The sequence below is a fragment of the Pezoporus occidentalis genome, unplaced genomic scaffold, assembly GCF_034315485.1.
Source record: "Pezoporus occidentalis ecotype Australia unplaced genomic scaffold, CSIRO_AGI_Poc_V1 ctg149, whole genome shotgun sequence".
Classification (NCBI taxonomy): Eukaryota; Metazoa; Chordata; class Aves; order Psittaciformes; family Psittacidae; genus Pezoporus; species Pezoporus occidentalis.
Window position 1 is genome coordinate 617,630 of NW_026913305.1, and position 27,152 is coordinate 644,781.

The 27,152-nt window shown below is 37.7% G+C and overlaps 1 protein-coding gene across 19 annotated transcripts in view; it reads left to right on the plus strand.

Annotated features, from left to right (window-relative positions):
• Nucleotides 1–27,152, plus strand: part of CACNA1D (calcium voltage-gated channel subunit alpha1 D) — a 189,317-nt gene that overhangs the window by 155,412 nt on the left and 6,753 nt on the right. For 17 of the 19 annotated variants that reach the window (XM_062610644.1, XM_062610661.1, XM_062610662.1 and 14 more), the window contains 12 exons: nucleotides 144–235; nucleotides 1,545–1,704; nucleotides 2,938–3,065; nucleotides 3,180–3,276; nucleotides 4,853–4,955; nucleotides 6,039–6,140; nucleotides 13,061–13,191; nucleotides 21,341–21,457; nucleotides 22,950–23,317; nucleotides 23,623–23,649; nucleotides 24,800–24,949; nucleotides 26,224–26,387. In XM_062610644.1, the coding sequence (XP_062466628.1) occupies nucleotides 144–235; nucleotides 1,545–1,704; nucleotides 2,938–3,065; nucleotides 3,180–3,276; nucleotides 4,853–4,955; nucleotides 6,039–6,140; nucleotides 13,061–13,191; nucleotides 21,341–21,457; nucleotides 22,950–23,317; nucleotides 23,623–23,649; nucleotides 24,800–24,949; nucleotides 26,224–26,387 (1,639 nt within the window). The remainder of the gene's footprint in view (nucleotides 1–143; nucleotides 236–1,544; nucleotides 1,705–2,937; nucleotides 3,066–3,179; nucleotides 3,277–4,852; nucleotides 4,956–6,038; nucleotides 6,141–13,060; nucleotides 13,192–21,340; nucleotides 21,458–22,949; nucleotides 23,318–23,622; nucleotides 23,650–24,799; nucleotides 24,950–26,223; nucleotides 26,388–27,152) is intronic. The other 2 variants (XM_062610656.1, XM_062610647.1) reach the window with 1 other exon arrangement.

The window sequence follows — 27,152 nt, forward strand, 5'->3', positions numbered from 1 at the left end:
TATCAGGAAAAATCTAAAGAGAGTAAAGAAAGTGTATTTGTGAAAGTGTTTTTAATATGTACTGAAGCAAGTTTAAACTGCAAGGTCTACAGCTTCTGACAGTACAGGTCACTAGGATGAAAGTCCAAATCCTGTTATTGTAGGTATTCGGAAAAGTGGCAATGAGGGACAACAATCAAATAAACAGAAACAACAATTTTCAGACATTCCCCCAAGCGGTGCTGCTTCTTTTCAGGTGAGTATACCTTAGCTCTTACTTAATGCATCCCATTTCACTGATCTATGAATCTTTTGTACCATGTGTTTGTTCAAAATGTGTTTTCAAGTGAGAAGCATTTTAGCATAACAAGCACATACTCTCTACGGCTGCATGCTGAGTTGTCATTGGCACAGCAGGGTTCTAATCAGGTGATACACACCTCAACTCATTACAGCTGTTGTGAAACATCTCATTTGTGGTGTAATTGTCTTTAGGTAGAGCCTAAACATAGTCAGCCCTCATATCACTGTGTAGATGTTTGGAACAAGTGAAAAAGACTGTGCCCTTCCTGTACTCTAGAAGCACAGCTATCATGACAGTTTGAAAAGCAAAGGGTTATTGCAAAGATAAAGAAATAAACTATATACATTTGCTGAAGACAAAAAGTAGAGGGTGTAACTTGCAGAAGGGAAATATCAAAAAACAGTAGGCAGAGTTTTCTGATGTCAGAGGCAGGTAAATCTTGATGTAGGGGGATTATGCAATCTCTGTCAGTAGAGAGCCTGAGAGAGGGTAAGCATTTGCCAGGCGTCCTTCAAAATGTCCTGGAGAAAGGAGAACGGAGTGTCATGGAACAGGGATGCCTCTAAAGGTGACAGCATTGAGAGCGCTCTTGCTTGTGATTCTGTGACTCCGCTTGGCTCCTATGCATTGTGCCAACCCAGCTGGCAAAATGGGCAGGGCATTCCTTATCTAAAACAAAGGGCATCGTCCAATGAGGTCTGAATCACATGAGGCAGGTAAAGTCTTTTGCCTTTCAAACTAGGTGATGAACACAGCCAAAAATGTCATAAATACGTAGCCATCTTACCAATATTCGAATTCATGGGTCTGTATACAGGCATTACCCTGTATACTATGCAAAAAATGCAGTCGCAGAAGTTAGAGACAAACATTTCTTCAGCCATCCTGAGGAAAGGGCAATTCATCTTTTACAAATAGATACTCGCAACTTTTGTGATAGGTTTTTATACACAACACCTCATTTGTACACAGTAGCTCCACTGCAATAAGTACTTAACTTGTAAATCACGGTTTGGGGTTCAAATTTTTACATACAAGCCTTTATGGTGCATTAGTCTACCTTATAAAACATGTCTGCAGTGTCAGATCTGCTCTTGTCTGAAACATGCTCTGTATTTTTAAAATTACCTCCTGCTCTGAAAGGTTCACAATTTGTCTTCAGATTTGTGCTTGTGCAGCTCCAAGCATTTTGTCAGAATTTAACAAGTTAGTACATCTTTAATCCATTTTAATCTTAATTTATCTTTGTGACCTTGTAAAGGTGTGCAACTGGAGAAGCCTGGCAGGAAATCATGCTGGCATGTTTGCCTGGAAAACGCTGTGATCCAGAATCTGATTATAATCCAGGGGAAGAATATACATGTGGAAGCAATTTTGCCATAATTTATTTTATCAGTTTTTACATGCTTTGTGCATTTTTGGTGAGTCAACTTCTTAACAATAAAGAGCTTTAGTATTTTGATTTTCTTTTGAGCTAAAAGGTTAGCAGGTCCAGAGAACAATTGAAAATCCCATATTTAAAATATGTTTGCAAGGTTCTGTTTTTCCAAACACAATTCTAAATCCTGTATCTTATACTGATTTTTAACGTAAAGGTGGTAAAACACTGAAACAGGTTGCGTGGAGAGGCTGTAGATTCCCCATCCCAAGAAGCATCGAAGGTCAGGATGGGTGGGGCTCTGAGCAACCTGATGTGGTTGAGGATGACCCTGCTCACTACAGGGGGGCTGGACTAGAAGACCTTTGAAGCTCCCTTCCAACCCTATTCATTCTGTGATTCTAAATTCCCATGTGCAAGATGCTCTTCTGACTACAGTATGCAGGAGTGATTGATTGCATGTTTGAAAGCTAAGTTAACAGTCAGCTATTATTTCAGGCATTTCTCAATACTATTATTAAATATTCATTAATAACAAGGCTGCAATTCCTTTGACTTACTAATAATGCTACTTGTATTATTTAAATTAGCAGAATTTGGATTTGTGTCTCTACAAGTGTGCTCAAACTGTGGCACATGAAATATGAGCAATAACCTTCTCACTAATCCATGGCACAATGGCTTATTTTCTCTCAAATAATCTTTGAAATATGTTTTTCCTCTTTGCAGGTGTCTGGTCAAAGCTGCTTGATTTGTTCTGTTCACAGTACCGTTCTCCTTGCAAAAGGAGAGGGATCAAACAATTTTGTGAACTGATGTAAACACACACATTGTGCTGTTCTGTGCCATCTTCTGTGTGATCAAAACATACACAGAAGTCTTACTGTTGTGACACTGAATCCTATTAATACGAAAGCTGTTCCCTGAGATCTGTTTTGTGTTGAATACATGTATTGGATCCATTCTTTAATTTGATGTAGTGGGATCTGCAATTCAAAGAAGAGAAACAAAACCATGTTACAGTCTAGGTACTCTAAGATAGAGTCACACTCTTCTCATATCATTACATGATAGATTTCCAGTTAGTCAGTTAAATGCTTAGCAAGTATTTTCTGAGGTATTTGATAATATTTGGAAAAAAAAAAAATCATCATTTATGAGATTAATTTATTTGTTTGAACTCTTAACCTGCTACCTTATAAAATCATTTTATTTATTGAATATTTTTTAAAATTTCAAAATAATTAAGGCCGATTGTTCTTGATTACTTTTTTAGATTATAAACTTATTTGTGGCTGTCATTATGGATAATTTTGATTATTTGACACGTGACTGGTCTATTCTGGGTCCCCATCATTTGGATGAGTTCAAAAGGATATGGTCAGAATATGACCCTGAAGCAAAGTAAGTTGGATCATTTCTCTGATAAGATTCACCTGGTAAAACCAATAAAAGCAGAGCACAATATATTTTTGGGGAATGGATGTATGTTTGGTAACTGGTGTGTGTTGGTTCTAGGGGAAGGATAAAGCATCTTGATGTGGTTACGTTACTGAGACGCATTCAGCCACCGCTTGGTTTTGGCAAATTATGCCCTCACCGAGTGGCTTGCAAGGTAGGTTTTACCCTATTTTCTTTGTAGATTTCTCTTACAGTTCATTCATTCACTCATTTCTACCCAGTATGTGCCAGGCACAGTAATCCCCTCTGTTCGTAAGGTTTCCTTCACCCTTAAGTTTTCCTGATGTTTTTCAGGCTTAACTTAAACAAGCAAAATTAATGTGATTTCTTTCAGTGCTCTCACTGTGTAAAATTCTGTGTAAAATTCTTCACAATGCACCAAAATGAAAGGGGTTGGTTTGTAAATCTGTCATGAGTCTATTGTTATGCATATGAATTACTTCATCCCAGCATTTCTGGTGACCCAGTGTCACATACAAGACTACTTCAACCCAGGGATATCTGATTTCTTTTCAGTCCCAGGGAGAAGAGGGTGTTTTTCTCCTTTAATAGACAAATAAGTTTTGATACAGTACTTTTACACTACTGTATTCATGAGGTGTTTGCGATGCATGAAATAGAAATGAGATTGAAGAATGGGGACTGCAAGTTAATAAACTAAGGCTGTGCAGTACAAAATGTAGCAGCAAGTGAGAAGACTGAAAATGAGAGAGAATTTAAAATTACATAGAATTTGTCAGGCATGATATGTGAGTTAGATGGGGGTTAACTGCACTTTAATATACAAGTTGAAAAGCAACACAAAGGAGATGAGTAATTATAGTGTTGTTTGAGGAGTTCAGAAGTACAGATATTGTGGTTTTAGCAATTTCAGTAGGAATAAGATCAAGTCTTCTCATAAAGGATTATTGCAACAGCACCGTAGTTTGGATTTCTTTAATATTTGTTTTCTAAATAGGTAAGTTGATGTATAAAACGTTGAGTTCAAATGGAATGCCACAAGGCATACTTATAGCAAACCTGTATCTGTCTATGTGTTAACATAAATTATCCAATTGAGTAATTCTTTTAAACGATAATAGAAAAAAAACAACCAGAAAACAAGCCAGACATTAGATAAAGAATTTGATGGATTATATAGTGTCCTTTTGACAGACAGTGTCTCAGCAATACTGCTCTAAAAGGTGATCACTAATGCACAGATGGACTAATACAAAGAGGAGAGTCCCTTTCACACTAATTCAGTGTAGGTAGTATAAGAGATGCATGGCATCACTGAAGAGTTACTTGAGCAATTAACCACCTTATACAGACTTGGTGCTGTGGTTCTTCAAGGACCATGAGGATGGTGAAACCCATGGGAAACCTGGAACATGACTGTAACTGGAGTGCATGCTCTTAAATAACTCTGTCCTTAATACTTCCATAGTGTGGTTTACAGTTGTAGTCAAGGATTAAACTTCAGTGTTTGGAAATTAACTTAATGAATAGCTCATGAAAACTACTGGACAGTTTTAGCTTTTATGTGAGCAAGTATGTGATTAATATCAGAAAGGAGCAATATGAGGTGGTTATTACACACAGCTAGGATGGAAGGCTGAGATTTTGGAAGGCATATAATATCATTAGATATTATTCTTTGAATACATCAGCTTTTCAGAAATTAACATTGTAGGAAGTCTTTTCCAATAAAGCCACATCAAAATTTGTTTTCCTTTTCTCATTCACAGAGATTAGTAGCCATGAATATGCCACTAAACAGTGATGGAACCGTCATGTTCAATGCTACTTTGTTTGCTTTGGTTAGGACTGCTCTAAAGATAAAAACAGAAGGTAAGGTTCTTAGCTGTAAAGACTTTCTTGCACTTGTCAGATAGTTCAATGAGGAAAAGTTACAGTTTACTGTATTCATTTTCTTGGCATGAGGAAGGCTGGCTTAGTGTCACTGAATGTGGTTTGCTTTTGGGCTATGGCCCAAAACTCTATTTATGTTGCTAGGAATGATTTGCTAAAAAAATGAAAGGAGGGGATAATGAGGCCAGAGCCCAAGAAATCTCAGAAATTATTAGGTGTTTTAATCTGGTCAGATAAAAACATGTAGCAGTGGTGTAAAAGGAGTTCTACTGCAGGGAATGAATGAGTTCCCCTTTCTCCCCAACCAAGGTGCTCCTTCCTTGCTACTCTTAACTCAGTACCTTGGATCCCACATTAGTGTAACTGCAGTTTTTTCACTTGAAAGCAACTTCCCATTTGATTGAGGCCAGATCTAACTGGGTTGAATGGATTTCTGTCATTTGCATCAAAGGGAAAAAGTTTTGAAAACTAGTGATATGTTTCAAAGAACTTTCTTCTAATTTCATACATTTTTTCAGTTTTCTACCCTTCTGTTCTGTGTCTTCTGCTATTCTCAGCAGAATTGGTGCTCCACTGCCAATAACAAGCTGATTAGATTAAGCCCTCTCAGGCACCACCATGGTTTAGGTGAGCACGGCAAGAGATTAAAAACTGCTCAGTAGTCTATTGCCTGAACATTCAAGCTTGTACAACTGAGTAATTACTGTGATTAAATAAATAAAGGCTCAGCTTTGTATCAGGAAAGAAGTGGCTTGTAAAGAGCATGTCACTTCTTTCCACACAATTTAAGCAGGAGGCATTAAGCAGTGACAGAGTAGAGCCAAGATTGTAGTTGACCTCTGCAGTGCTCCAGAGATGGATTTGAAAGCCCCAGGAGCTCAGTCTTACACTCTTTCTTATCTTTGGTTATTGTAGTATTGTTATTTGCTACTTGATGTAGCTTACGCTTGCTGCCTTTTTTTTGTGTACAGCTAATTAATACCCAAAGGATCATTTGTTGCAGCATTGCAGAATGTGATTCACATGATTGCCATACTACATTTTTCTATTTCATTGCTACAGGTAACCTAGAGCAAGCAAATGAAGAACTTAGAGCAGTTATAAAGAAAATATGGAAGAAAACAAGCATGAAATTACTTGACCAAGTGGTCCCTCCAGCTGGCGGTCAGTCTGATAAATATTGCAATATGCTATTCTCTGTGCATGCTGGTCTTTCTAGATTGTTAGGAACCAAAGAAATAAAATTACTGAATTTTGCAATTATAGTGACATTAAAAGACAACAAACAATAATAAAAAAATAGATAACACATATAGGACAGATAAATACAACTCCCTTAGAATCATAGAATCATAGAATAGTTAGGGTGGAAAAGGATCTTAAGATCATCTAATTCCGACCCCCTGCCATGAACAGGGACACCTCACACTAAACCATGTCACCGAAGGCTCTGTCCAACCTGGTCTTGAACACCACCATGGATGGAGCATTCACAATTTCCCTGGGCAACCCATTCCAGTGCCTCACCACCCTAACAGGAAAGAACTTCTTCCTTATATCCAATCTAAACTTCCCCTGTTTAACTTTTAACCTGTTACCCTTTGTCCTGTCACTACAGTCCCTAATGAAGAGTCCCTCCCAGCATCCCTATAGGCCCCCTTCAGATACTGGAAGGCTGCTCTGAGGTCTCCACGCAGCCTTCTCTTCTCCAGGCTGAACAGCCCCAACTTTCTCAGCCTGTCTTCATACGGGAGGTGCTCCAGTCCCCTGATCATCCTCGTGGCCCTCCTCTGGACTTGTTCCAACAGTTCCATGTCCTTTTTATGTTGAGGACACCAGAACTGCACACAGTACTCCAGGTGAGGTCTCACAAGAGCAGAGTAGAGGGGCAGGATCACCTCCTTGGACCTGCTGGTCACGCTCCTTTTGATGCAGCCCAGGATACGGTTGGCTTTCTGGGCTGCAAGCGCTCACTGAAGCCGGCTCATGTTCATTTTCTCATGAACCAACACCCCCAAGTCCTTCTCCGCAGGGCTGCTCTGAATCTCTTCTCTGCCCAACCTGTAGCTGTGCCTGGGATTGCTCCGACCCAGGTGTAGGACCCTGCACTTGGCATGGTTAAACTCCATGAGGTTGGCATCAGCCCACCTCACAAGCGTGTCAAGGTCCCTCTGGATGGCATTCCTTCCCTCCAGCGTATCAACTGAACCACACAGCTTGGTGTCATCGGCAAACTTGCTGCGGGTGCACTCAATCCCACTGTCCATGTCAGCAACAAAGATGTTGAACAAGACCGGTCCCAACACCAATCCCTGAGGGACACCACTCGTTACAGGTCTCCAGCCGTTCATTGAGCCATTGACCACAGCTCCTTGTGTGCGGCCATCCAGCCAGTTCTTTATCCACCGAGTGGTCCATCCATCAGATTGATGTCTCTCCAATTTAGAGACAAGGATGTCATGTGGGACAGTGTCGAACGCTTTACACAAGTCCAGGTAGATGACATCAACTGCTCTACCCCTGTCCATCAGTTCTGTAGCCCCATCACAGAAGGCCACCACATTGGTCAGGCAGGATTTCCCCTTAGTGAAGCCATGCTGGCTGTCACCAAGCACCTTGTTGTTTTTCATGTGCCTTAGCATGCCTTCCAGGAGAATCTGCTCCAAGATTTTGCCAGGCCCGGAGGTGAGACTGACTGCTCTGTAATTCCCCGGGTCATCCATTTTCCCCTTCTTGAAAATGGGGGTTATATTTCCCTTTTTCCAGTCACTGGGAACTTCACCTGACTGCCATGATTTCTCAAATAGGATGGCCAGCGGCTTAGCAACTTCATTTGCCAGCTCCTTCAGGACCTGCAGTTGGATTTCATCAGGTCCCATGGACTTGTGCACATTCAGGTTCTTAGATCAAAAAGAGAGGAAAATGTTATGCTTCTTTTCTTGCTTGGAAAAAAAAAAAAAGCCTTATTAGATCTATATCTAGTCTTGATTTCAAATCAGTCAGCAAAATAAGCTAAACTTAGTTTGATTTTAATGCATTGAGCAAAATCACGTTTTGTACTAATTAAGCTTGACAGTGTATGCTACGTTCTAGCTCATATCCATGTATATGTTGAATAATTCTTTGAGAAAACAATTGCCTTCAAAAAATATTTTTTTGCTAAATTAACAAAGCAAGAGGCTAAATTATCTCAGTTACACTAGTTTAAACCAGAACAGTTCCATAATCAACAGGTAGTGGGAATAGTTCAGATTTATGCCAGTATGACTGAGATATGAATAATGGCCCGTGTAAAGAGATCTCGAAATTCTAATGATACCAATACATTTGCAAGAACTGTGAGGCACATATATTGGGTGTTTCTACTAGCTATAAATTGAAATGTCAAATATTTGCTATATCTCTTTTTAAATATATATATTCTTATATATATATTTAGCCTTTTTCAATATATACATTTTTATTAACATGCTGTAGTGTAGGCTTAGGTGACTGGTTTTACTTGCTTTTTCAAGTTTTAAAGGTGCAGGATCTGTTGCACTGTCACTCACACCCAAGATAGAGTAGATCCATTGTAATCTCCTGGTGTCTCTTGTAGTTTATTGTACTTTTATAGTGTTATGACAGCTTTCAGGACTGATCAGACTCAGTTTTGGAAGCAGACTCAAGATCCCAGGCCCGATGGTGGTGGAGGCTGGTCCCTTTCTGAAGGTGATGCTCTCAGTCTCTAGGGGAGGAGGAGCATGCTGGCTGTCCTGCTGTTCAGCATGACCCAAGAAGCAGCATTAGCTTTGTCGCTGGAGCCACTAGTCAAGAGTGGCCAATAGCCACTTGCTATTGGTAGATGGCTGCCAGATCATGGTGGGGGCAAAGGCAAAAGTCTAGCAATTTTGACTATTCAAAGGGGAACCGATACTGCACATTTAAAACAACTGTTTGTGTTCTACTCTGTTGTTTTTAGCCTTACACCTAAGTGCTTGCATGGCATAGATGAACTGCTTTGTTATTGTTGTAATTATGTGCTTGAGCTTTTTCTGCAGCCTCTGTTCCTTTCAACTATGAGTCTTTCCGAATATTCTGAAGCAATTCTGTTTTAGGGTGGTGGCATGGAATTAGTGTTGCCTCTTGCCAACTTTATTCCCCTACATTTTTTTATTGAAATAGAGATGCATGCTTCAGAATAGTGAGCTGTGCCTGCCTAAAGCAATCTGACAAAGAATCTATAAAGATCACATTCTTAGAACTAATCTTACATAGTAACTCACTGATTTAAGCTTCATTTCATTGCTGAATATAAGCTGTGTATTTATTTTCAGCTATACTAAAATTCATTGCTAATATTTATTCTGCAAATGTAGCTTTTCAGTGTAGCTAGAAGGCCGAAAATCTGGATCACTGCTCAATGAATAGAAAGCAGTATGGCTTCCACAACCCAGTATAAATAAGAACGTGTTGGGAAGTCCTGAAGACGCATGAATTTTTTATTTCAGTTTGGTTTGTTTCTCCGTAAACCTTGTTATGACCTACCTGAAAATTGAAAATATTGTAAGCCATCTAGAAAACAGCATCTATTTTGCATTCATATGCCACAGGAGTGTAAAGTAGTTTAGTGTGCAGTAGAAACTAGTTCCTATTTAATGTTTAATATTCAGTAGAATATTCTACATAGAATAACACCAGTGACAGCTGATCTTCTAGGAGAGAAAATTCTCTTCAATATAAATGAAAAAAGCATCCAAATTCAATATGTTAAAATTACTTGCACTGAAAAGTATTGAGCAGTCTAGTTTATAATGTTTTACTCCAGTATTACTTTTGCTGGTATTACTGAATGCTAGATCCTTCATCTGCTTGTGACTGTGCCTCCAGAACACAATCAAAACAATTATTTGCAGAGCAGAATGAAAATAATCAGCATAGCCCTTTTTTCCCTGAATTATAAATAGATGTACTAGAAGTGGAGTTAGTTCTTGGTACTGGTTAAATAACTCATTACTGTAATTTAATTAAACTGCTCGTAGCTAGCAGCACATTTTCAGTACAGAAAAAATGAAATTGCTTTGCAAAAGCATAATATGTCAGTAAAATGCCTAAATGTATGAATGAGTTAACATTCTTAGGAGACTGGAAAGGGAAAGAGATACATACATCCACCTCACTAAAGATTCACCTGTATTCTCTAAACTCCCCGGTCTCCATTGTAAGCCTGTTTAATCCTGCATAAAACTTTTTGCCTTCTTCCAAAAACTTCCTACTGAAGTGATTCCTTTTGCTGTTGCTAATTGTAATTACAGATTTGTCAGTTCTGTGGTCAGTTATGCTTAGCTGTTTCCCTATACCTGTCCTTCTCTGGCTATATGTGCTACTCGAAAAACAAAGTCAAGGATGGCTCCCCTTGGCCAGGCTTCAGTTCTTGTGTGCACGTGTCTGCAGTACAACTGACTGTGCCTGTGAAGTACACATGCATCTTGTTTGTACGTACAGACTTTGGCATGCCCAATTCAGCAATCTGATAATGCATTCGTCTAATATGCTTATAAAAAGTTGGTCCAGAAGGATCAGTAAGGGCCCTTCATTTCTGCTTACTGAGATTTCACACATATTGTTATCTCAGGTACAGTCAGTAATTGTGCGATGTCATAGCCTGACTTGAAACATGCTCTAAGTGCAACCACCCATAGTAGTATATGTTATATCAAGTCTGTCACTTCTATATGCTTGTTCTTTCTAGAAGCCATTTGCTATCTCACTTCCTTAAAAGTTCTGTTTGAATACTTGAAAGAAAATAGTATAAACAATGGGTAAAGGCTTATCTGGGGAGTTTGACCAATTCTACGTTGCAAATCAATGGATTCATCAAAGGAAGGCAAGTTTAGATTAGGTGTTTTGTAAGTGATGTGTTCCAGATACAAAGCACCACTGGTCTCATGAGGAGTTGCCAAGGGAGATTACAGATGAACATCAAAGCAAATATTCACCATAAGTATAGAAATTAGATTTGTGGAGTCAATTAAAAAGCTTTTTACTGCTGAGGTGGTATCTGTAGACCAGTGAGCTGTTCTTGTGAGCTATGGAGTTACTGCTATTTTCTAGCAGAAACTGAGGGGGACTTGGAACTTTAAAGAGATGTCAGTGTTTGGCAAAGCAGGCTATTTAATACGCGAAGATATTTACTGCAACAGACTGGCCTCCCAACCAAGATATTTTAAAGCAATTATTGTCATTATTTTTGCTTTGATACATTGAATAATATATAATACACTGGGTAAACACATCCTGGGTGCATTTTCACTGAAGTTAAAGCCTACAGCCCATTTCAGGCATTATAATGAGAGGAGCTTATTTTGAATGGTAGAGAATTCATTTTGAGGCAAATTTTATCACAGAGGTAGCAATGAATTGTAACACTGTTGTCCATGGGTTGGATTTCCCCATCCTTTTTATTGATGTGAAACAAGTCACAAAAAGAAGAAAGTTAATTACATTTAAATTAGCAAAAGCTGTCATATTACAGGTTAAAGTACTATTAGAAATATGATAATTAATGAGATACATTGGGACATTATTATGGATAAAACAAAGACACAGGAGACTTTCAATCAAATGTTAATGTAAGATATCACAGCATATGACGATTGTTTAGAGAATTTGCTTGACAATTAGTGAAGAAGCTTGCTTAACAGAATTTGTTCATGTATAAAAAAAAAACCTATCGCAAAACAAAATGAAAAACCAAACTCAAATCTGTCCTGAAGGTCCATTAGTGAGTCAAAATATGGAGAAAACAATGGCATAAAAGAAATCCATATATTCTAAGAAAGGTGTGTAGCCAACTAGTATCCATGTTGCCAATAGCTGTCTTGAAATTCTGAAAAACATCAAGAGACTAGACAACAAAGCAGAAAGGAAAGTAGCGAACACCATACCAGAGGCCTCCAGGGTAAAAAAGTGTGTGGAAACAAAAGCAATGTTTTTGAAAGGAAAACTATTCCTAGTTTTCTGTCAAGCATTACTCATCAAGAGATGAAACTTGCAGAGGTGACTGGTTCAGTGGCACTCAGAACAGGCACATAACGTTCTTAATACACTGTGGACCAGGAGATTTCAACATCCTCGTAAGGTACCTGCCTTGAACTCTGAAAACTTTGAAATCTGGATTTTGTTCACAACAGTGACTCTGTTAAAAATGCAAGGTTTTACTGCACCTGCTGCTTGCCTATCTTTCAAATTGTACTAAATTGACTGCTGGAAGTTAGTGTAATTCCTATCAGCATTGCAAGGCCGATACAATACAGTAATGTGGGAAAGCACAATGTCATTTTGTATTTACTATGATCGTCACCTGTCTAGAAGGTGGCTAAGCACCAAATCTTCACATAAACAAGAGCCTCATGGAAAGTATGTGAACTTGTGACCTCTGTGGGATTGCCTCAGAGTCTAGAATCTGTCTTCTTAGATGACAGTAAGATAGCAGAAGATGCAGCCCAACATGAACGTCTGGGACACAGAATTCAAACTGGAAGATGCTCAGGTACTACAGGGAGCACATAACACCAATAAAAAACATGCACAGCATGTAAAAAAGCAGGATGTAAAGATGCCAAAGAACAATGCTATTGATACAGTGACTACAAAAATTTGGTTCAGTAGTGAAAAAAAGAGATGTAAGCAGGACTTTTTTTTTTTTTTTAAATAGGGTCTCTGTTATGAACATAGTGTACGTAAATCATGGTAGCTTATACTTTAATCCATTTATTCCAGGGGAACTAAAGCCAGCCTTTAGCTTCTGTGCCTATACAAACATGCTTATGGTTTGTTAGAAACTTACACAAACTTAGAACTACATGAGACTTGGTAAAGTATTGCATTTTTCGTCTTTATTAAGGATGAGTTTGCTTAACTGACTGAGCCTAAATGGCTCGCTAAAACATTGCCTTTAAGCTAGTTACAGGTTCCATGGTTGTAAGCTGAAAGCCCAGTACCTCTTGCACCCATCACATTTTTCCCTCCAAATGAGATATGAGTGCATAGGCCATTGATAAATGTGCTGACTTGGGAGAGATCTGTCTGGTCTGTTCATTTAGATGATGAGGTAACCGTGGGGAAGTTCTATGCCACCTTCCTGATACAGGACTACTTTAGGAAATTCAAGAAGCGCAAAGAACAAGGACTGGTGGGGAAATATCCTGCGAAGAATACCACGATTGCTCTGCAGGTGATTTTGTTTTTACATTTTTAACTAAGCATTTTGTGAGCTTACATGAAATAGCAGGTAGATGAGTATTGGTGATTGTGCCGTGCTGCCAGGATTTTATTTAGCTGGAACAATTTTGGCCCTTATTCATCAGAAAAGTAAAACATAATCCTGCTGTTCTGTCTAAAACAAGGTAAGTGCAAAATATTATTCTCTCTGGGTTACTCACAAGGTAGCAATGGTTATAAAATTCGTGAGCAAGTCTAGTCTATACATCACAAACTAAAGTTGCTGATGTAAAATCAGATGAACGAAGTTCTGAGCTATCGTTTCCACTCTTTGTTTTACTTCAACTGTTTAATTTCATATGTTCCTACAATGCTATTACCCAGTTCTTAGAAAACTTCCTAATATGCATTACGTAAGAGTTTTTTATATGGTACCATTTCTCTTCTTGATTTTCATTGTTCTTTTTCTTTTCTACTTATGATTACTGGTGAAATATTTTCCTATCAGTATTTTTTAATAAATATTTACAAATTTTTAGCTTCACATGCATAAATTTCTTTCATAGGAACTAATAATAGCATACTACATTAATGTCATGTACATCTGTCTGTCTCTTAAAACAAGCTATCAGGTGGAAACCAGAACAATAGACTTTGTCACCTGTGTCTCAGTGGGCCTGCAGCAAGCAGTCCGTTGAGTTCATGTGATCTAAGGAGTATATTGTGAAAACTTCTGTCTAGTGATATGCTTTGTATTATGAACTTTGAAACAGGCAAAGGAAAGCTGTCGTCAAATAATTCCAGACATCATACACTGCATCATTTTTGTTGGATTGGGACTTTCTGAATTTCAGTTAATGCTGAGTAGATTCCTACTGACTATAAAGATATTCAATGTTTCTCATAGCTTTTTATTCTGGTGCCAGAATTTAGGAATACGTTGTGAAAATCCCTTTCTGAAAAGGGAGAAATGTGTTAACCTGAGTCAGCTACTCTTTGTTAAAGGTCTTGCTCATTTATACTTTGATCTAGCAGAATGATCTTTGCTGTTTAAACTGGGTGATATGTTTCATTCCTCTTTCCTAAAAAGGTCTCTGCTGTCTGCTCTGGCACAGATTCTGTTCCAAGTCACCACAAGTATAAGAAACGCAATAGGCAGAGAAGGATTCATCACAATTCTTGTTATTGACGTGTGAACACATGGTTTGCCAGAACAGTACGAACTATATTTGCATATCACAAAAGAAGAGAAAATTATGGGGAATGCAAGAGATAAAAAGATTGGAAACAGTTGAGAGGGAAGTAAAAGACATTGAATTTTAGGAAGGACTTTGCAGACTTCATTAATAGTAAAACTAACAGAGCCTTGAAAATACCTGTTGTAAAAATTATTTTTAATTCCCTTTCCATTTCCCTTTAGCCTCGTTTCTCTCTGTCTGTAAGGCAGTGATACTTGGTCCTGAATTTGATAAGATACTTCTTAGAAATGCCTCTTTCACTATGCAGGTGGCTCTTCAGCAATGTAATACTAGTGTAACAAGCTGAACTAGAGAAAGAAAAGGAAAACCAAAAGTGGTGGGTGGCCCGACATTTACTTCTGCAAGTGATTTCATTCAACCATGTCCAGCATTTGACCAGATTCTTCCAGGCACGGTAGTGTGGGGAGTGGCTGTATTTGTTCCTCAGAGGACAGTGTAGATGTTGCAAAATCAGCAACTTCTGAATTAACAGTTGAATAGGTACAGAATACTTTTTTGTTTGTTTGTCATTAAGATTTTAGGTATTTTAACACATCAGACTGTGAAACTTATCTTTTTGCCTGAATTTGGTTGCATGAGACCAAAACTTGTATACAGTGTCAAGAGGATGTCAGTGGCAGCTCCCTCACCATTTGAGGGCCAGAACCTTGACCCAGCTGGAATAAAGAAAACACTTTCTTCTGATTCTGTAATTGAGAAAAGAACAATTGGGCTGAGTCAGCAAATTAGAACAGAGCTCCTTGCAAAAATAGATGTGCTTTGTGAATGCCAGAGCATGTAGCAGGCAGGAGTTCCTCTTACTCCACAATACTTGCATTCAGTATTTTACATCTTATTCTGTAGAGTTCAGGTTTTCCTCAGGGATGCAGTGTTTGCTGTTAGCTGAACACAGGGTGCTGTTTGAGTACATGTAGTCAGAGAAGAGGAAGCAAATCTAGAAAGCGAAGTGGGTCTTGGGGGGGAGGGAGGGGGGTGTTATCTGTTCAGGCTATTGAGTAAAGTTGTTTTGCCATGAAGTTTCAAATTCTTCCTCCCTCAGAAAAGGACACTTCGAATTACAACCAGCAGTAGTTTGTCTAAACTTGCATACCGGCACTGAAAGCATCTTCAGAAATAAAATAACAGCATCACTTGGAACTGTGGCAGTTTGTCTTAGCAGACCCAAGGGATTTCACTGCTTATGAAGAACAGCAGGTGGTTCTGAAATGACAGCTGACCCACTGGTGTCACAGTGCCTTATGCAGTGCAAACAAATATATTTTCTGGATAAAACCTGAGTAAAATTTCGTGTGACGCAGTAGTTTAGAGAGTGTCTTTTTGTAGGGATGGAAATTTATATTGATCAAAACAGTAGTCACATTGATAGTAAGATAAATGTTAAGTGAAGCATGAACAAGTTTAATTACTTTCATCTAGTACTTAGAGTGAATGAATTTTACACTACTTTTCCTAGGGAAAACACTTACTGTAAACTATGTAAAGCTTGCTTTTATATTTCAAATTTATTTACATTTAACTCTTTTTGTTAATAAATACAAATAAAAATTAAAAGGATATTTCCCTTCACATTAGCAGTACACAAAAACACTGATTTATTGAGCTGAACCTGATTCTGAGAATGTTTCAGATTAAGCTAATTATGCTTTCTTTCTCTGCAAATTTCATAAGTCATATTGACCCTGCAGTAAACAGTAAAAGAAAAAACCCTCTCTAGTAGACATCAGCTGAGGGGTTAATATGTTGCTCAAGTTCAATTTAATTGTACTCCCGTGTTCATGTTGTGTTCCTGGAAAGGCTTAGCTTGAAGGGAGTCAGGGTTTGACCAAAAGCACGGAGCTTTTGTGTAGTTGTAGAGCAGTGCACTCAGCTCCAGCGTTAGAAGATGGGCTCTGTGAAGATGAATAACACTGGGGAATCAAGACTTGACTACTACGTCTCTTATGTTCACTGCTATAGTGTAGGTCTATTCAACTATTTTTCTGCATGCTTATTTTCTTATTTTGGTTGTTCTTACCTTGTATTCTGTTCATACTAACCTCAGTTTAATTTGATGTTCAAGTGTAGCTTTGGGGTTTTTTCTTTTCAATTTTCTTTGCTATGAAATAAGCAGGTAATAAAAATGTGTTCATTATCTACAAATTTAATGGTTTATATAAACATTTTTAGAGTTATAGTATTCTGAAGCTCTGAAAACCTGAATATTTCAAATTCATTTCTATGCTTTATTTCAGATCTAGTGAGTTTATATAGCATTAGGCGTAAATATACATAATTTTTCTAATGTGTGTAGCAAAGCTTTGCAAGTGTCTCTTTGATTTCTTGGTATCCCTAAAAATGCTCTAAAAGAGGGAGCATTGTGTATTTTACATGACTAGAAATAGTGTATGTGATAGTGATTCTTACTATTCAAATACAGATACTGTGTTTGCACTTCTTAAACTAAGCCTAAACTGCGTCTATATGTAGGTTGCAGTATAGCTCAAAATGGATGTGGGCTGAGTTTAGATACAGAGGAATTTATCTTTTTGTAGTTCCTATATTTGCAAGTACTCAGTGTTTTTCTAAAAATCGTGACTCTGGAGTCTTGCATTATACGCAAACTTTTTTATATAAGACATATGTCTAAAATGGTGTTACTGTTCTATGCATACTATAGACATGGAAAATTGGTTTAAAATGTGGCATTTGTTAAGAGTGCTCTTTTTAAAGCATTTAACTGTTTAATGTTTTAATGTTTAGCTTAACTTGAAAATGTTTTGGTGTCAGGTGCTTTTCAAGCATTGTTATCTCTCAGGCATTGCTCATCTCATCTCTCTAAATGACCAGTTCAGAAATGCAGTTACAAATCATGTGATATTTTAGGGTTGTGGATGGACTCCTACCACTCTTATTATTTCAGCATTTGAAAGCACATGTGTGTCATCTCAATGCTGTGTCAGAGACAGAGGCATCATTAATTGTCTCTTGAGATGCTATTTAGGACCCGGCACTGGTGTATTAGTGCCTCCTGCCATCTTGAAAACATTGCAGGTGCTATTATGTCTCATAAAGCACAGCTGCACAGAATTATCATGTTAATTTGAAGTCATCTTGTGCATTTACGGGAAAGTCTATTTAAAGACACTCTTGGCTTTATTATGTAATTATGTTGTTCGGCGCTCTGTGTGTCGCTGGCTTACTAACTAACTATTGGACTGATACATTGCATTTATCTCATGCCTACAAGTGAAAGAATAAGCAAGGAAGGCATCAAAAATTAGATCTTGGAGATAAAGTGTCTGAGTAAGAAATAATTTCTTTCGCAAACTTCTAGTGAAATCTCTAGAATAGAATTAGAGGCAATCAAACACAGTGTAGGGTTAATCTCTCTTCTTCCTCTACTTCAAAGAAACAACAACAAAGTAGAAAAACCTGAGCAGAAACAACAGATGTCCTCTTGCAGAGTAGCATGAATAATTCAGTGATGTAGTTCTGATCAATGTTATCCCTATAGAACTTGTGCCTAAATGTTTTGTCTGTTCTGTTATAGACCCTTTCATCTTCATTGTTTTTGTTGAAAACAAAATTTGCTGAAAGGTAAATGCACATAAGGACTCGCACCCTTGTGAGAAGAAATGTGTATTTTTCCCATTTAGAGGTACATTCAGCAAAGACATTTGTGTATAGCAGATATTAATACTCTGTGTTGGAAAGTTAGAGAACAGAACTGAACAGTTTCATGTTCTAAAATATACTGGGATTATTGAAGACATTTTGTTAGAAACGGGTCCACCTGACTGATCTAACAGCCTTGTGGACCAGACAGGTTTTCAGTCTGATGAGCTGAGGTGGATATTAGATATCTAGACGATGGCAGAACTGGCCCCTTGTGTCTTGAAATGATGTGAATTGTATTTTGGTCCTCGAAAAATAGGAAATAAATCAGTACTTATTAAGCATATTTCTACTTCTTTAGGGATGAATTTTACAGGTGTTTTTTACTGCTGAAATGGCATAAAATAATCTTGAAGCTTTGTTTTGGGAAAGACAAGCATTCTCTGGACATGAGGGAATCTCCAGGAGTTAAGAATCTGCCATAAAAAATTAAAGACAGAAGGGAGACTAGAGAGAGTGTGACCCTTCCAGTAATCTTTACCAACCAAAGGAAATGTTATGAAAGTTTTTACGTTGGTCTTTAGTGCCTACTCATTGTTCCATTTGGGGAAAGTAAAGAGGTTTTAGCTGTGATTTCCTTCAGTGGTAGCTGACTGATCTAATGAAGCACTGTCCTATCAGTAAGAGCTCAGTGTGAGAATTTGTCTCACTATCTGGCGCTCTTCTGTCATAAAAATTGTTCTTCCATTACTTAGCATACTGTTAGGTTACACCAGGTAAAATGAGACTGTACATGGGAGTAATGATTTAATGACAGAGTTCACAAAATTGTTGCAGGTAGTTCTGTTACAGCAAATAAACTAAGGAATATTTTAATTCTCCAGGCAGATGTTGCTTGTAGAACGTGTGGCTTCACTACTGGCTGTGAGTGAATAAAGCTGATGGGTTTGGTTTAACTAACATATGCTTTTACATAGAGTGATCTAGGTTTTAGTCTTCTGCTGTTGACTGTCATTGCAAGAGTTCTGTTACATTAAAATGAGTATTGCTGGTGGGAGATGAGATGATAAAAGCTGCCTGCCTTCTCTTGAGTAAAGGAATAATTCACCAAGTAGAGAAACAGAAGGCAGTTTGAAATGTAATCAAAATTGAACTTCTATTCAATATGTTGCTTCCAAACACGTGGCTTTTCTCACATTTTGGGCATATCTTCATGGGACTTTGGCAGACAAGAATATAAGCTAGTAGTTTTTGTAGGGGTTAAAATTTATAATATTGCTGTCTGAGAGTGTTGTGTTCCTAGAAAGGCTTAGCTTGAAGGGAGTCAGGGTTTGACCAAAAGCACGGAGCTTTTGTGTAGTTGTAGAGCAGTGCACTCAGCTCCAGCGTTAGAAGATGGGCTCTGTGAAGATGAACACTGAGGAATCAAGACTTGACTACTACGTCTCTTATGTTCACTGCTATAGCATAGGTCTATTCAGCTATCTTTTCTGCATGCTTATTTTCTTATTTTGATTGTTCTCACCTTGTATTCTGTTCATACTAACCTCAGTTTATTTTGATGTTCAAGTGTAGCTTTGGGTTTTTCTCTTTTCAATTTTCTTTGCTATGAAATAAGCAGGTAGTGAGTGTGAAATGCAAGTGACTATTCTTGCTAATGATTGGCTAACTGAATATAATAGTACTATTCTGCAAAATATATAGAAGCCATTGGTCTTATACTTTGAATTTTGTACCTTTAAGTGTTAATTTTACTTCCCTTTAGCACCTTACAAACTGATGACATTAACCTTGCTGAAGTCTTGACTTCACAATTATAAGTGTGAGAAAGCACAATGTATTCATGAAATGCATGTTGACTCACTATTAAATGATTTTTAAAGCCTTGTTCAATTATAATATAGCTCTCTAAATTCATCCTGGAGGAAGAAAATATAGTTACCAAATACATGTATTTAAAATGATTAGTCAATTCCATTTTCAGGAAGTGAAATACTGGTATGAGGGAAACCTGAAGAGAAGCCTATAGCAAATCTTCACCGTTAGAAGGTTCATCCCTTTCCAGGTTCCGTTTGCTCACCCTGCATAAAACACCATTTCCATGGTTCCCCAGCAAACCAGCTATTTCCATGCTGAGCTGGAACCTGACCTGATGCTGTGATGTACTCCAGGGAATGCATGCAATAGATGGTATGAATAGGACCGAGCCATGTTTGGTGCCTTCCAATGTCCTTCAGCTGTGTTTGGAGCTCTGAAACATAAAATTCTCCACACAGATTCATGCCACCTCAGGGTCAGTAACACTCAATGTCAGTGTCATGCCATAGAAGTACAGCTCTGATGGGCTGAAACAGCCCCAACATGTGCATCAAAAAATGCAAAAAAGAAGAGAAAATTAAAATCAGGCTTTGAGATCATCGATGAATTGAGCCAGGTGCTGTGCATGAGTTTTAGAGGTGTAAAGCATGAACAAACATATCTGTGATTTCTTCTGAACCTGCGGAGATTGAAAAAGAAAAAAAGTTGGGAAGCACAAGACTGCTTTTTGTTTCAGACCACGACAGCCAGAGTTAAAACAGGAAAAACGTCTCCTTTTTTTGAAGTAAGGCAGGCCTCTCCAAAAACACTGAATTCTTTGCCCAGAGCATGCTGTCTGTTTAATTTCTAACATGCAGGTCTGTCCTTGGCAGTTTCAGCATTACCCCTTTTCCTAATGGTTGCTTGTCATAAAGGGCTTAAGAGGAATATGAACCAATACACGCTGAGGACCATGTTACTGTAGCATGATGGTTTCCTGTCCCAAACTAAAGCTTTAAATTGAATATCTGCATATCACAGTGCAGTGTAGGTGAGCTGGAATTATTTCACTGCTTTCTTTCCCATCTGAGCTCTGCTAAAACTGCTGTTGCTATAGCAAAAATCCTGTGTTTCCTTTGTGGACACAGGCTGCAAACATGTTTTTACATTAAATATGCATCTCATTGAAATGCATTTTATTATAGTTCGTGCTGATTGCTTACACTTTACTATAAGATGAATTTTATTTCCATAGGCCTCCATAAACATCAGTGGTCTTTTAGTCAGGATCTACACCGTGATAATAAAGACATGGTCATATCAACATGGTTGTACTGGAATGGAAGCCTCTTATTAATAGCAGTAAAGCAGACTTATAGTAGGATGCATCCTCTGTGGATGTCAGGATACAAAAACTTGTAAACTGTCCTTTAAAATAAATTTGCACACCTATAATTAAAGAATTAAAAGAATTTGCCTACCTAATGCATTATGATATTGTCATTGATTTAGGCAGGACTAAGGACACTTCATGATATTGGCCCTGAAATTCGCCGAGCTATATCCTGTGACTTGCAAGATGATGAACCAGAGGAAAACAATCCAGAGGAGGAGGAAGATGTTTATAAAGTAATGTCAAAACACAGCTATGTGAATTGTTTTGTCCTATAATATGTGATTAAAGAATGAGCTTATCTCTGAATATGAAGGAACAATAACAATAATAGTAATTAAAAATTCCCTCGAATCAGCACAATATAAATATTTAATAAATGAATATATTTTCTATATAACTATACAAATGGTATTACAAGGACATTTGCATCTCATAAATTTAGAAAGCAGTTGCAGCAGGATGATTCACCTACTCCTAATTCTTTCTCATTAATTCTTATTTTTTTCTTAAGCAAATCCTAAGAAAAGGCATGAACCTTGTCATCTCAAATTTTGGTAGCAGCAAGGTTTAATCTGGAAGTTTCTTAACTTCTGCAGTGGTAGACAAGAAGAAGAGAATTAAATTCTGTGCAGCCAAACCACAATAGACAGAGCTGTGTATTTTAAAATGAACACCTGGAATCACACAGAGGTCAACGAAATATAAATGTAATTTCCAATTTCCTGTGAGGGATATCGATAAGAATCAGAAAAAAAAAGTCTGTTTTCCTCTCTTAAGCTATAGATACTCAGTCTAATGGTGAGCACATAAAGTTGGTATTATAATCGGAGTGTTCTGCAAACCATTTGTCAGCCGGCACGAAAACTTAATTTTCCACAAGCATTTCAGAAGAAGCAGATGTAAAAGCTTGCTTTGGCAGTAATTATTTCAGAAGCCCTGTAGCTTGCTATTGTCCTTTGAGAAAAAGGAGGATGTGGCACTGGAAACAGTGCCACAGTTACCACCAGTAGACGCATTTCTCTGCCAACCATCATTACCTCCTGTCTTCCCTAGATTGAGCTTCAAGACAGACTGCTGTCAACCAAGATCACACCTGGCTAGACAGGGAGGATACATAATCTGGGTCAGATGTGAAAGAGAGCTGCATGCCATAGTCATAGCTTAGCACTGCATTCTCCCTTTCACCATCCATTACACTCTCAGGGCTGATAGTCACTCTCTTTTTTGTACCTCTGCAAAAAGAAAGAATGGGAGCACTGAAGCTGAATGTTATCTACATGAGATATGCTTGCAAGCTCTTGCATGGCACTCCATCCTGTCTGAGTGACACCTGTTGCAAACCAATGCTCTGGGAGAACAGGATAGAATTCCCCCAAAGTGTTCTCAGAAATTCAGCAGAAATGTCCCTTTCTGAGGAACTTGGTGCATGTTCATATATGAGAATCTGGGTTTCTCCTAGATGTGGAGAAAGCTGGATGTCACATCTAGTTGTATGGAAAAAGAATAATAATCACAGCACAGTGTTGATTTGACTCTGAAATACAAACATTGTCATTATCACGATCACATCTCTATCACTTGAGGAGATCCCATCTGAAGCATTGTGAAATTAGAAAGAAAAATCATGGATTATTTGAATTGCTACTTTTTTATGCATGTAGGAGAGAGAAGTACGTTCTGTTCAGGTATTTGACGTAATTTTTTCTTTCTCTTCCCCTAAAACAGAGGAATGGTGCCCTCTTTGGCAACCACATAAACCATATTAGCAGTGACAGACGAGATTCATTTCAACAGATCAACACCACACACCGTCCCTTACATGTCCAGCGGCCTTCAATTCCATCTGCAAGTGATACTGAGAAAAATATGTATCATCAGGCAGGAAATCCTATATACCACAATCATCACAATCACAACTCAGTAGGAAAGCAAGTTCCAAACTCAACAAATGCCAATCTCAATAATGCCAATGTGTCTAAAGTTGTTCATGGAAAACACGCAAGTTTTGGAAATCATGAGCATAGGTCTGAAAACGGTTACCATTCATACTCCAGAACTGATCATGAGAAACGCAGAAGGCCAAGCAGTAGGAGGTAAGCTTATAAATATGTATTTGCTTTTAAATAAATTAATGTATTATAAAACCACTATAAGAAAACTTATGCTACATGAAACTAATTTGTATATTTAGCTTCATTTTTGTTGCCTACTGATATATAAAATGTATTGAAAATACAGCTCTGATGTATGGGAAATGTATGTAACTTTAATAAGGTTTGAAAGTAGTAGTTTTCTTGAAAGTGCAATTGTTAGTTACAGATGTTGTAATCAATTAATTTCTCTAAACTACCTGATTTTAAAATATCTTTCTCCTTATTTTCATGGTTTACCTGGATAGAACCCGTTACTATGAAACATATATTAGGTGAGTTGGTATATTTCCACTGCAACTGAAAAGGACAAAGTATAATTTTTTTCCTTTTCTTCCTTCCTTTTCGTTCTTTCATTTTCTTCCTTCTGTACAATTTTCAAAATCAACTGTGACAATGCATATGCTGAATAAATGAAGTGACAATTTCAGTCAAATTTTCCATTGCCTGTTCTAAAAGGATAAACTTCTGGTAAAGGTCAAAATTATTCCAGCCCTTTTAAAGTCCAGACAGGTTTGTGCAGTTTTTGACAGTCAAAAAAATCACACCTAATGGCAGTCCTTATTTAAAATTGACTTGTGTAGGCTGGAAAAACACTGGCTTTAGTTTTGATATTAATGTGTGCAGTTCCCTTTATAGAATCATAGAATGGTTTGTCTCAGAAGGGGCTTTAAAGCTCATCCAGTTCCAACCCCCCTGCCACAGGCAGGGACACCTTCCACTAGACCAGGTTGCTCCAACCACCATCCAGCCTGGCCTTGAGCACTGCCAGGGATGGAGCAGCCACAGCTTCTCTGGGCAACCTGTGCCAGTGCCTCACCTTCCTCACAGCAAAGAATTTATTCCTAATGTCTGATCTAAATCTACCCTCTTTCAGTTTAATGCTATTCCCCCTTGTCCTGTCACTACATGTTTTTGCCCCTCTTCAACTTTCTTTATGTCTGAATATTTTCTAAGACAATTTTAAAAATAGGGTGTATTGTGTCATTTGTCGTGCATTGCTGACTGCATTCAGTGCTAGTTTTTAATGCCTAGACTTTTCTTGGAATATCTCAGCAAGAGCCCCTCAGTGTTATAGCCGTTTGGCAAACTTCGGGCATTTGAGAGATGCAGTGTTTTGTCAAAGTACTCTGAGTTTATATTTTGTGAAAATGGCATAAATGTATTTGACTTCATTGAGCATCCCCCTATTAATTATTTTCTTATTTGTACCATAAGGAAATAAAGGGAGGTCATCTTCAGGTAACATGAAATAGACATGGTCTGAACTGTAGTTCGACATAATTCTGACAACAAGAGTTATTAATACTTGTCTTTTTCTTTCCTTTTTCTTGGAAGCACATTAAAAGAACTGTCTATAAAATATACAATTTATAATTTATATAGATAAAATATTTAAAAAAAATATTTGTTTGCTGCTTACAGATCTGACTCTGGTGATGGGCGTCGACCTACTATTTGCCGTGAAGAGTGTGCAGTTCAAGATTATTGCAATGATGATCATTATTTGGGAGAGCAGGAGTATTTTAGTGGAGAAGAATATTATGAGGAAGACAGTATGTTGTCAGGAAACAGGTGAGGATATTTCTTAAACTGGGAAAAGTATTTTAATAAATTATGTATATATCTGGAAAAGCTTCACTAAGCACTTACACTGAAAATTCTCTAATGGAGTTAATACTCCACAACTGCAGCCAAGTGCAATGGTGAAGAGAAATAATATGTGGACTAAAGGTCTTTTGTATTTGATATCATGTGCTGACTCCATCAAAACTTCTTCACCAAAGCCAAAGGAAAGCACAAAGTTACTTTAACTGAGTATAAACTAGTGCATAACCGAAGAAGTGTTTCATTTTGAAATAAAATTCCACATACAATGGAAGATGGATCAAGCTCAGATAGAGGAATCTTTAGAAATGAATTTTCCTATAAGGTAAAAAGAAAGGTGAAATTGATGATCTCTGGACTGAGATCATAAAGTAGTACTAGCTGGACCAATAAAGAATTGGACAACTTCCTTTTGAAAATTCTCATTTCACTTCTTTACTAATAATCCTCTTGGGACCATTTTTTGTCTCCTTAGTTCAAATAAACAGTCATAATTGTCCTGTCCTTCACATGTTTGGAACAGATGTTTTTAAGTTTTATTCATAACCTTTATGGAAATGCTATCAAGTGAATTTTAGTCAACAACTAACATTTCTTACAAATACGTATTTCTGCATAATGGCCAGATTTGTGTTAATCTGAGGCTCCTTCCTGTAACTACAGCATTCGAGTTTTGTAAACTGGTTTCTCTCAGTTTTCAAAATCATTTCTGTTTTCTCTGGCCAAAACTTGGAATACTATTCTACTTTTTTATATTGTCAAACTGATTGTATTGATTTTTGATACAGTCAGATAACACTCTCCCAAGGTTTGATTTTTCAATAAGAGAATTAACTAGAATGCAAAAGGTTTAAATCCATTCTCTGAGTTTCTGTGCTCCCAGAGGGCATGGCAGGAATAAGAAAAGGGTATTTTTATTTTGTATTTTTTTTCAGCATTGTACAGCTGAGGCCCTACATTTGAGCCTGTACTGGCAAGAATAACTTCACAGAAAATAGAATCTGAAAAAATTTTCACCTGAGAACTTACTATGTAACTATACTATTACAAAAGTCTATGCTCGCTATCTCAAAATCAGTTTGCATACAGAAACTGGATTTTAAACTTGAGTCATGTAATTATATAATGTAGTGTTTGGTTATCTTGCTGGAGAAACCATAGCATTGAAAATCTGAAATCTAATAGAGCAATTTACAAGAACTCACTGGAATAACATGTTTTTTATTGTATTTTAAATGCAGGCATATGTATGATTACCACTGTAGGTATCACTGCCATGACTCAGATTTTGAGAGACCCAAAGGTTATCATCACCCACATGGGTTTTTTGAGGAAGACGATTCACAGATCTGTTATGACACAAAAAGATCTCCTAGGAGACGGCTGCTACCTCCAACACCAACACGTAAGTACATTAAGAACAGTTTGTTTGCAAATATGGAACTATTTTAATGCATTCAGACACATTCCAGTTTAAAAAGGCTTCTTTTTAACTTGGATTTCAAACATGGCATTTCTTGATTATGGTTGCCAGTGGATTATTATGTATGGCAGCAATATCTGTCCATCCTGAGAGCCGCATCAGAAAATCAATGGATCCTCACTTACAAGTCAGTCTTTCTAGTATCTCTTTCCTCACTCCTCCAATAATACAAAAATAACCAATTTGATTGCCAGTTTTATCTTGATTTGATAAATGAAGACAGAGCACAGTAGAAGATGTCAGTGGTTTGCTTTGAAACTTTGATCAGAGGGTTTTAGCCTATGTGCCTGTTAATCACACCTGCAGCTCTGCAGCTCTGCCCCAGTCAGAGCCACTCTTCTCCAGTGACTCACCTGCTGGCGCTTCCCTGTTCCCTTACCAGTCACACTGCTTAATGGCATTGTGATCACTTCCATTTCCATCTTTATGAAGTGTGAGCTTAATGATGCTTTAATTGTGGGGTATTTTTCATAACTTTTGAACTGCCTTTAGCTTTTGATGTGAGTTTCTCAAGCCCCTGTGGAAAAAGAGTGTTATCCTGAGCTAAGCGTCTTATTTCACATTCCCATTGGTACTTTATTCTGCCATCTCAAGAACAATGCTTAATATCCTGTGTTTCTTCTGGGGAAGAAAATATTTCAATTTATAGATTGAATTAATGTTGTCAACTGCTTTTTTACCTGTTTC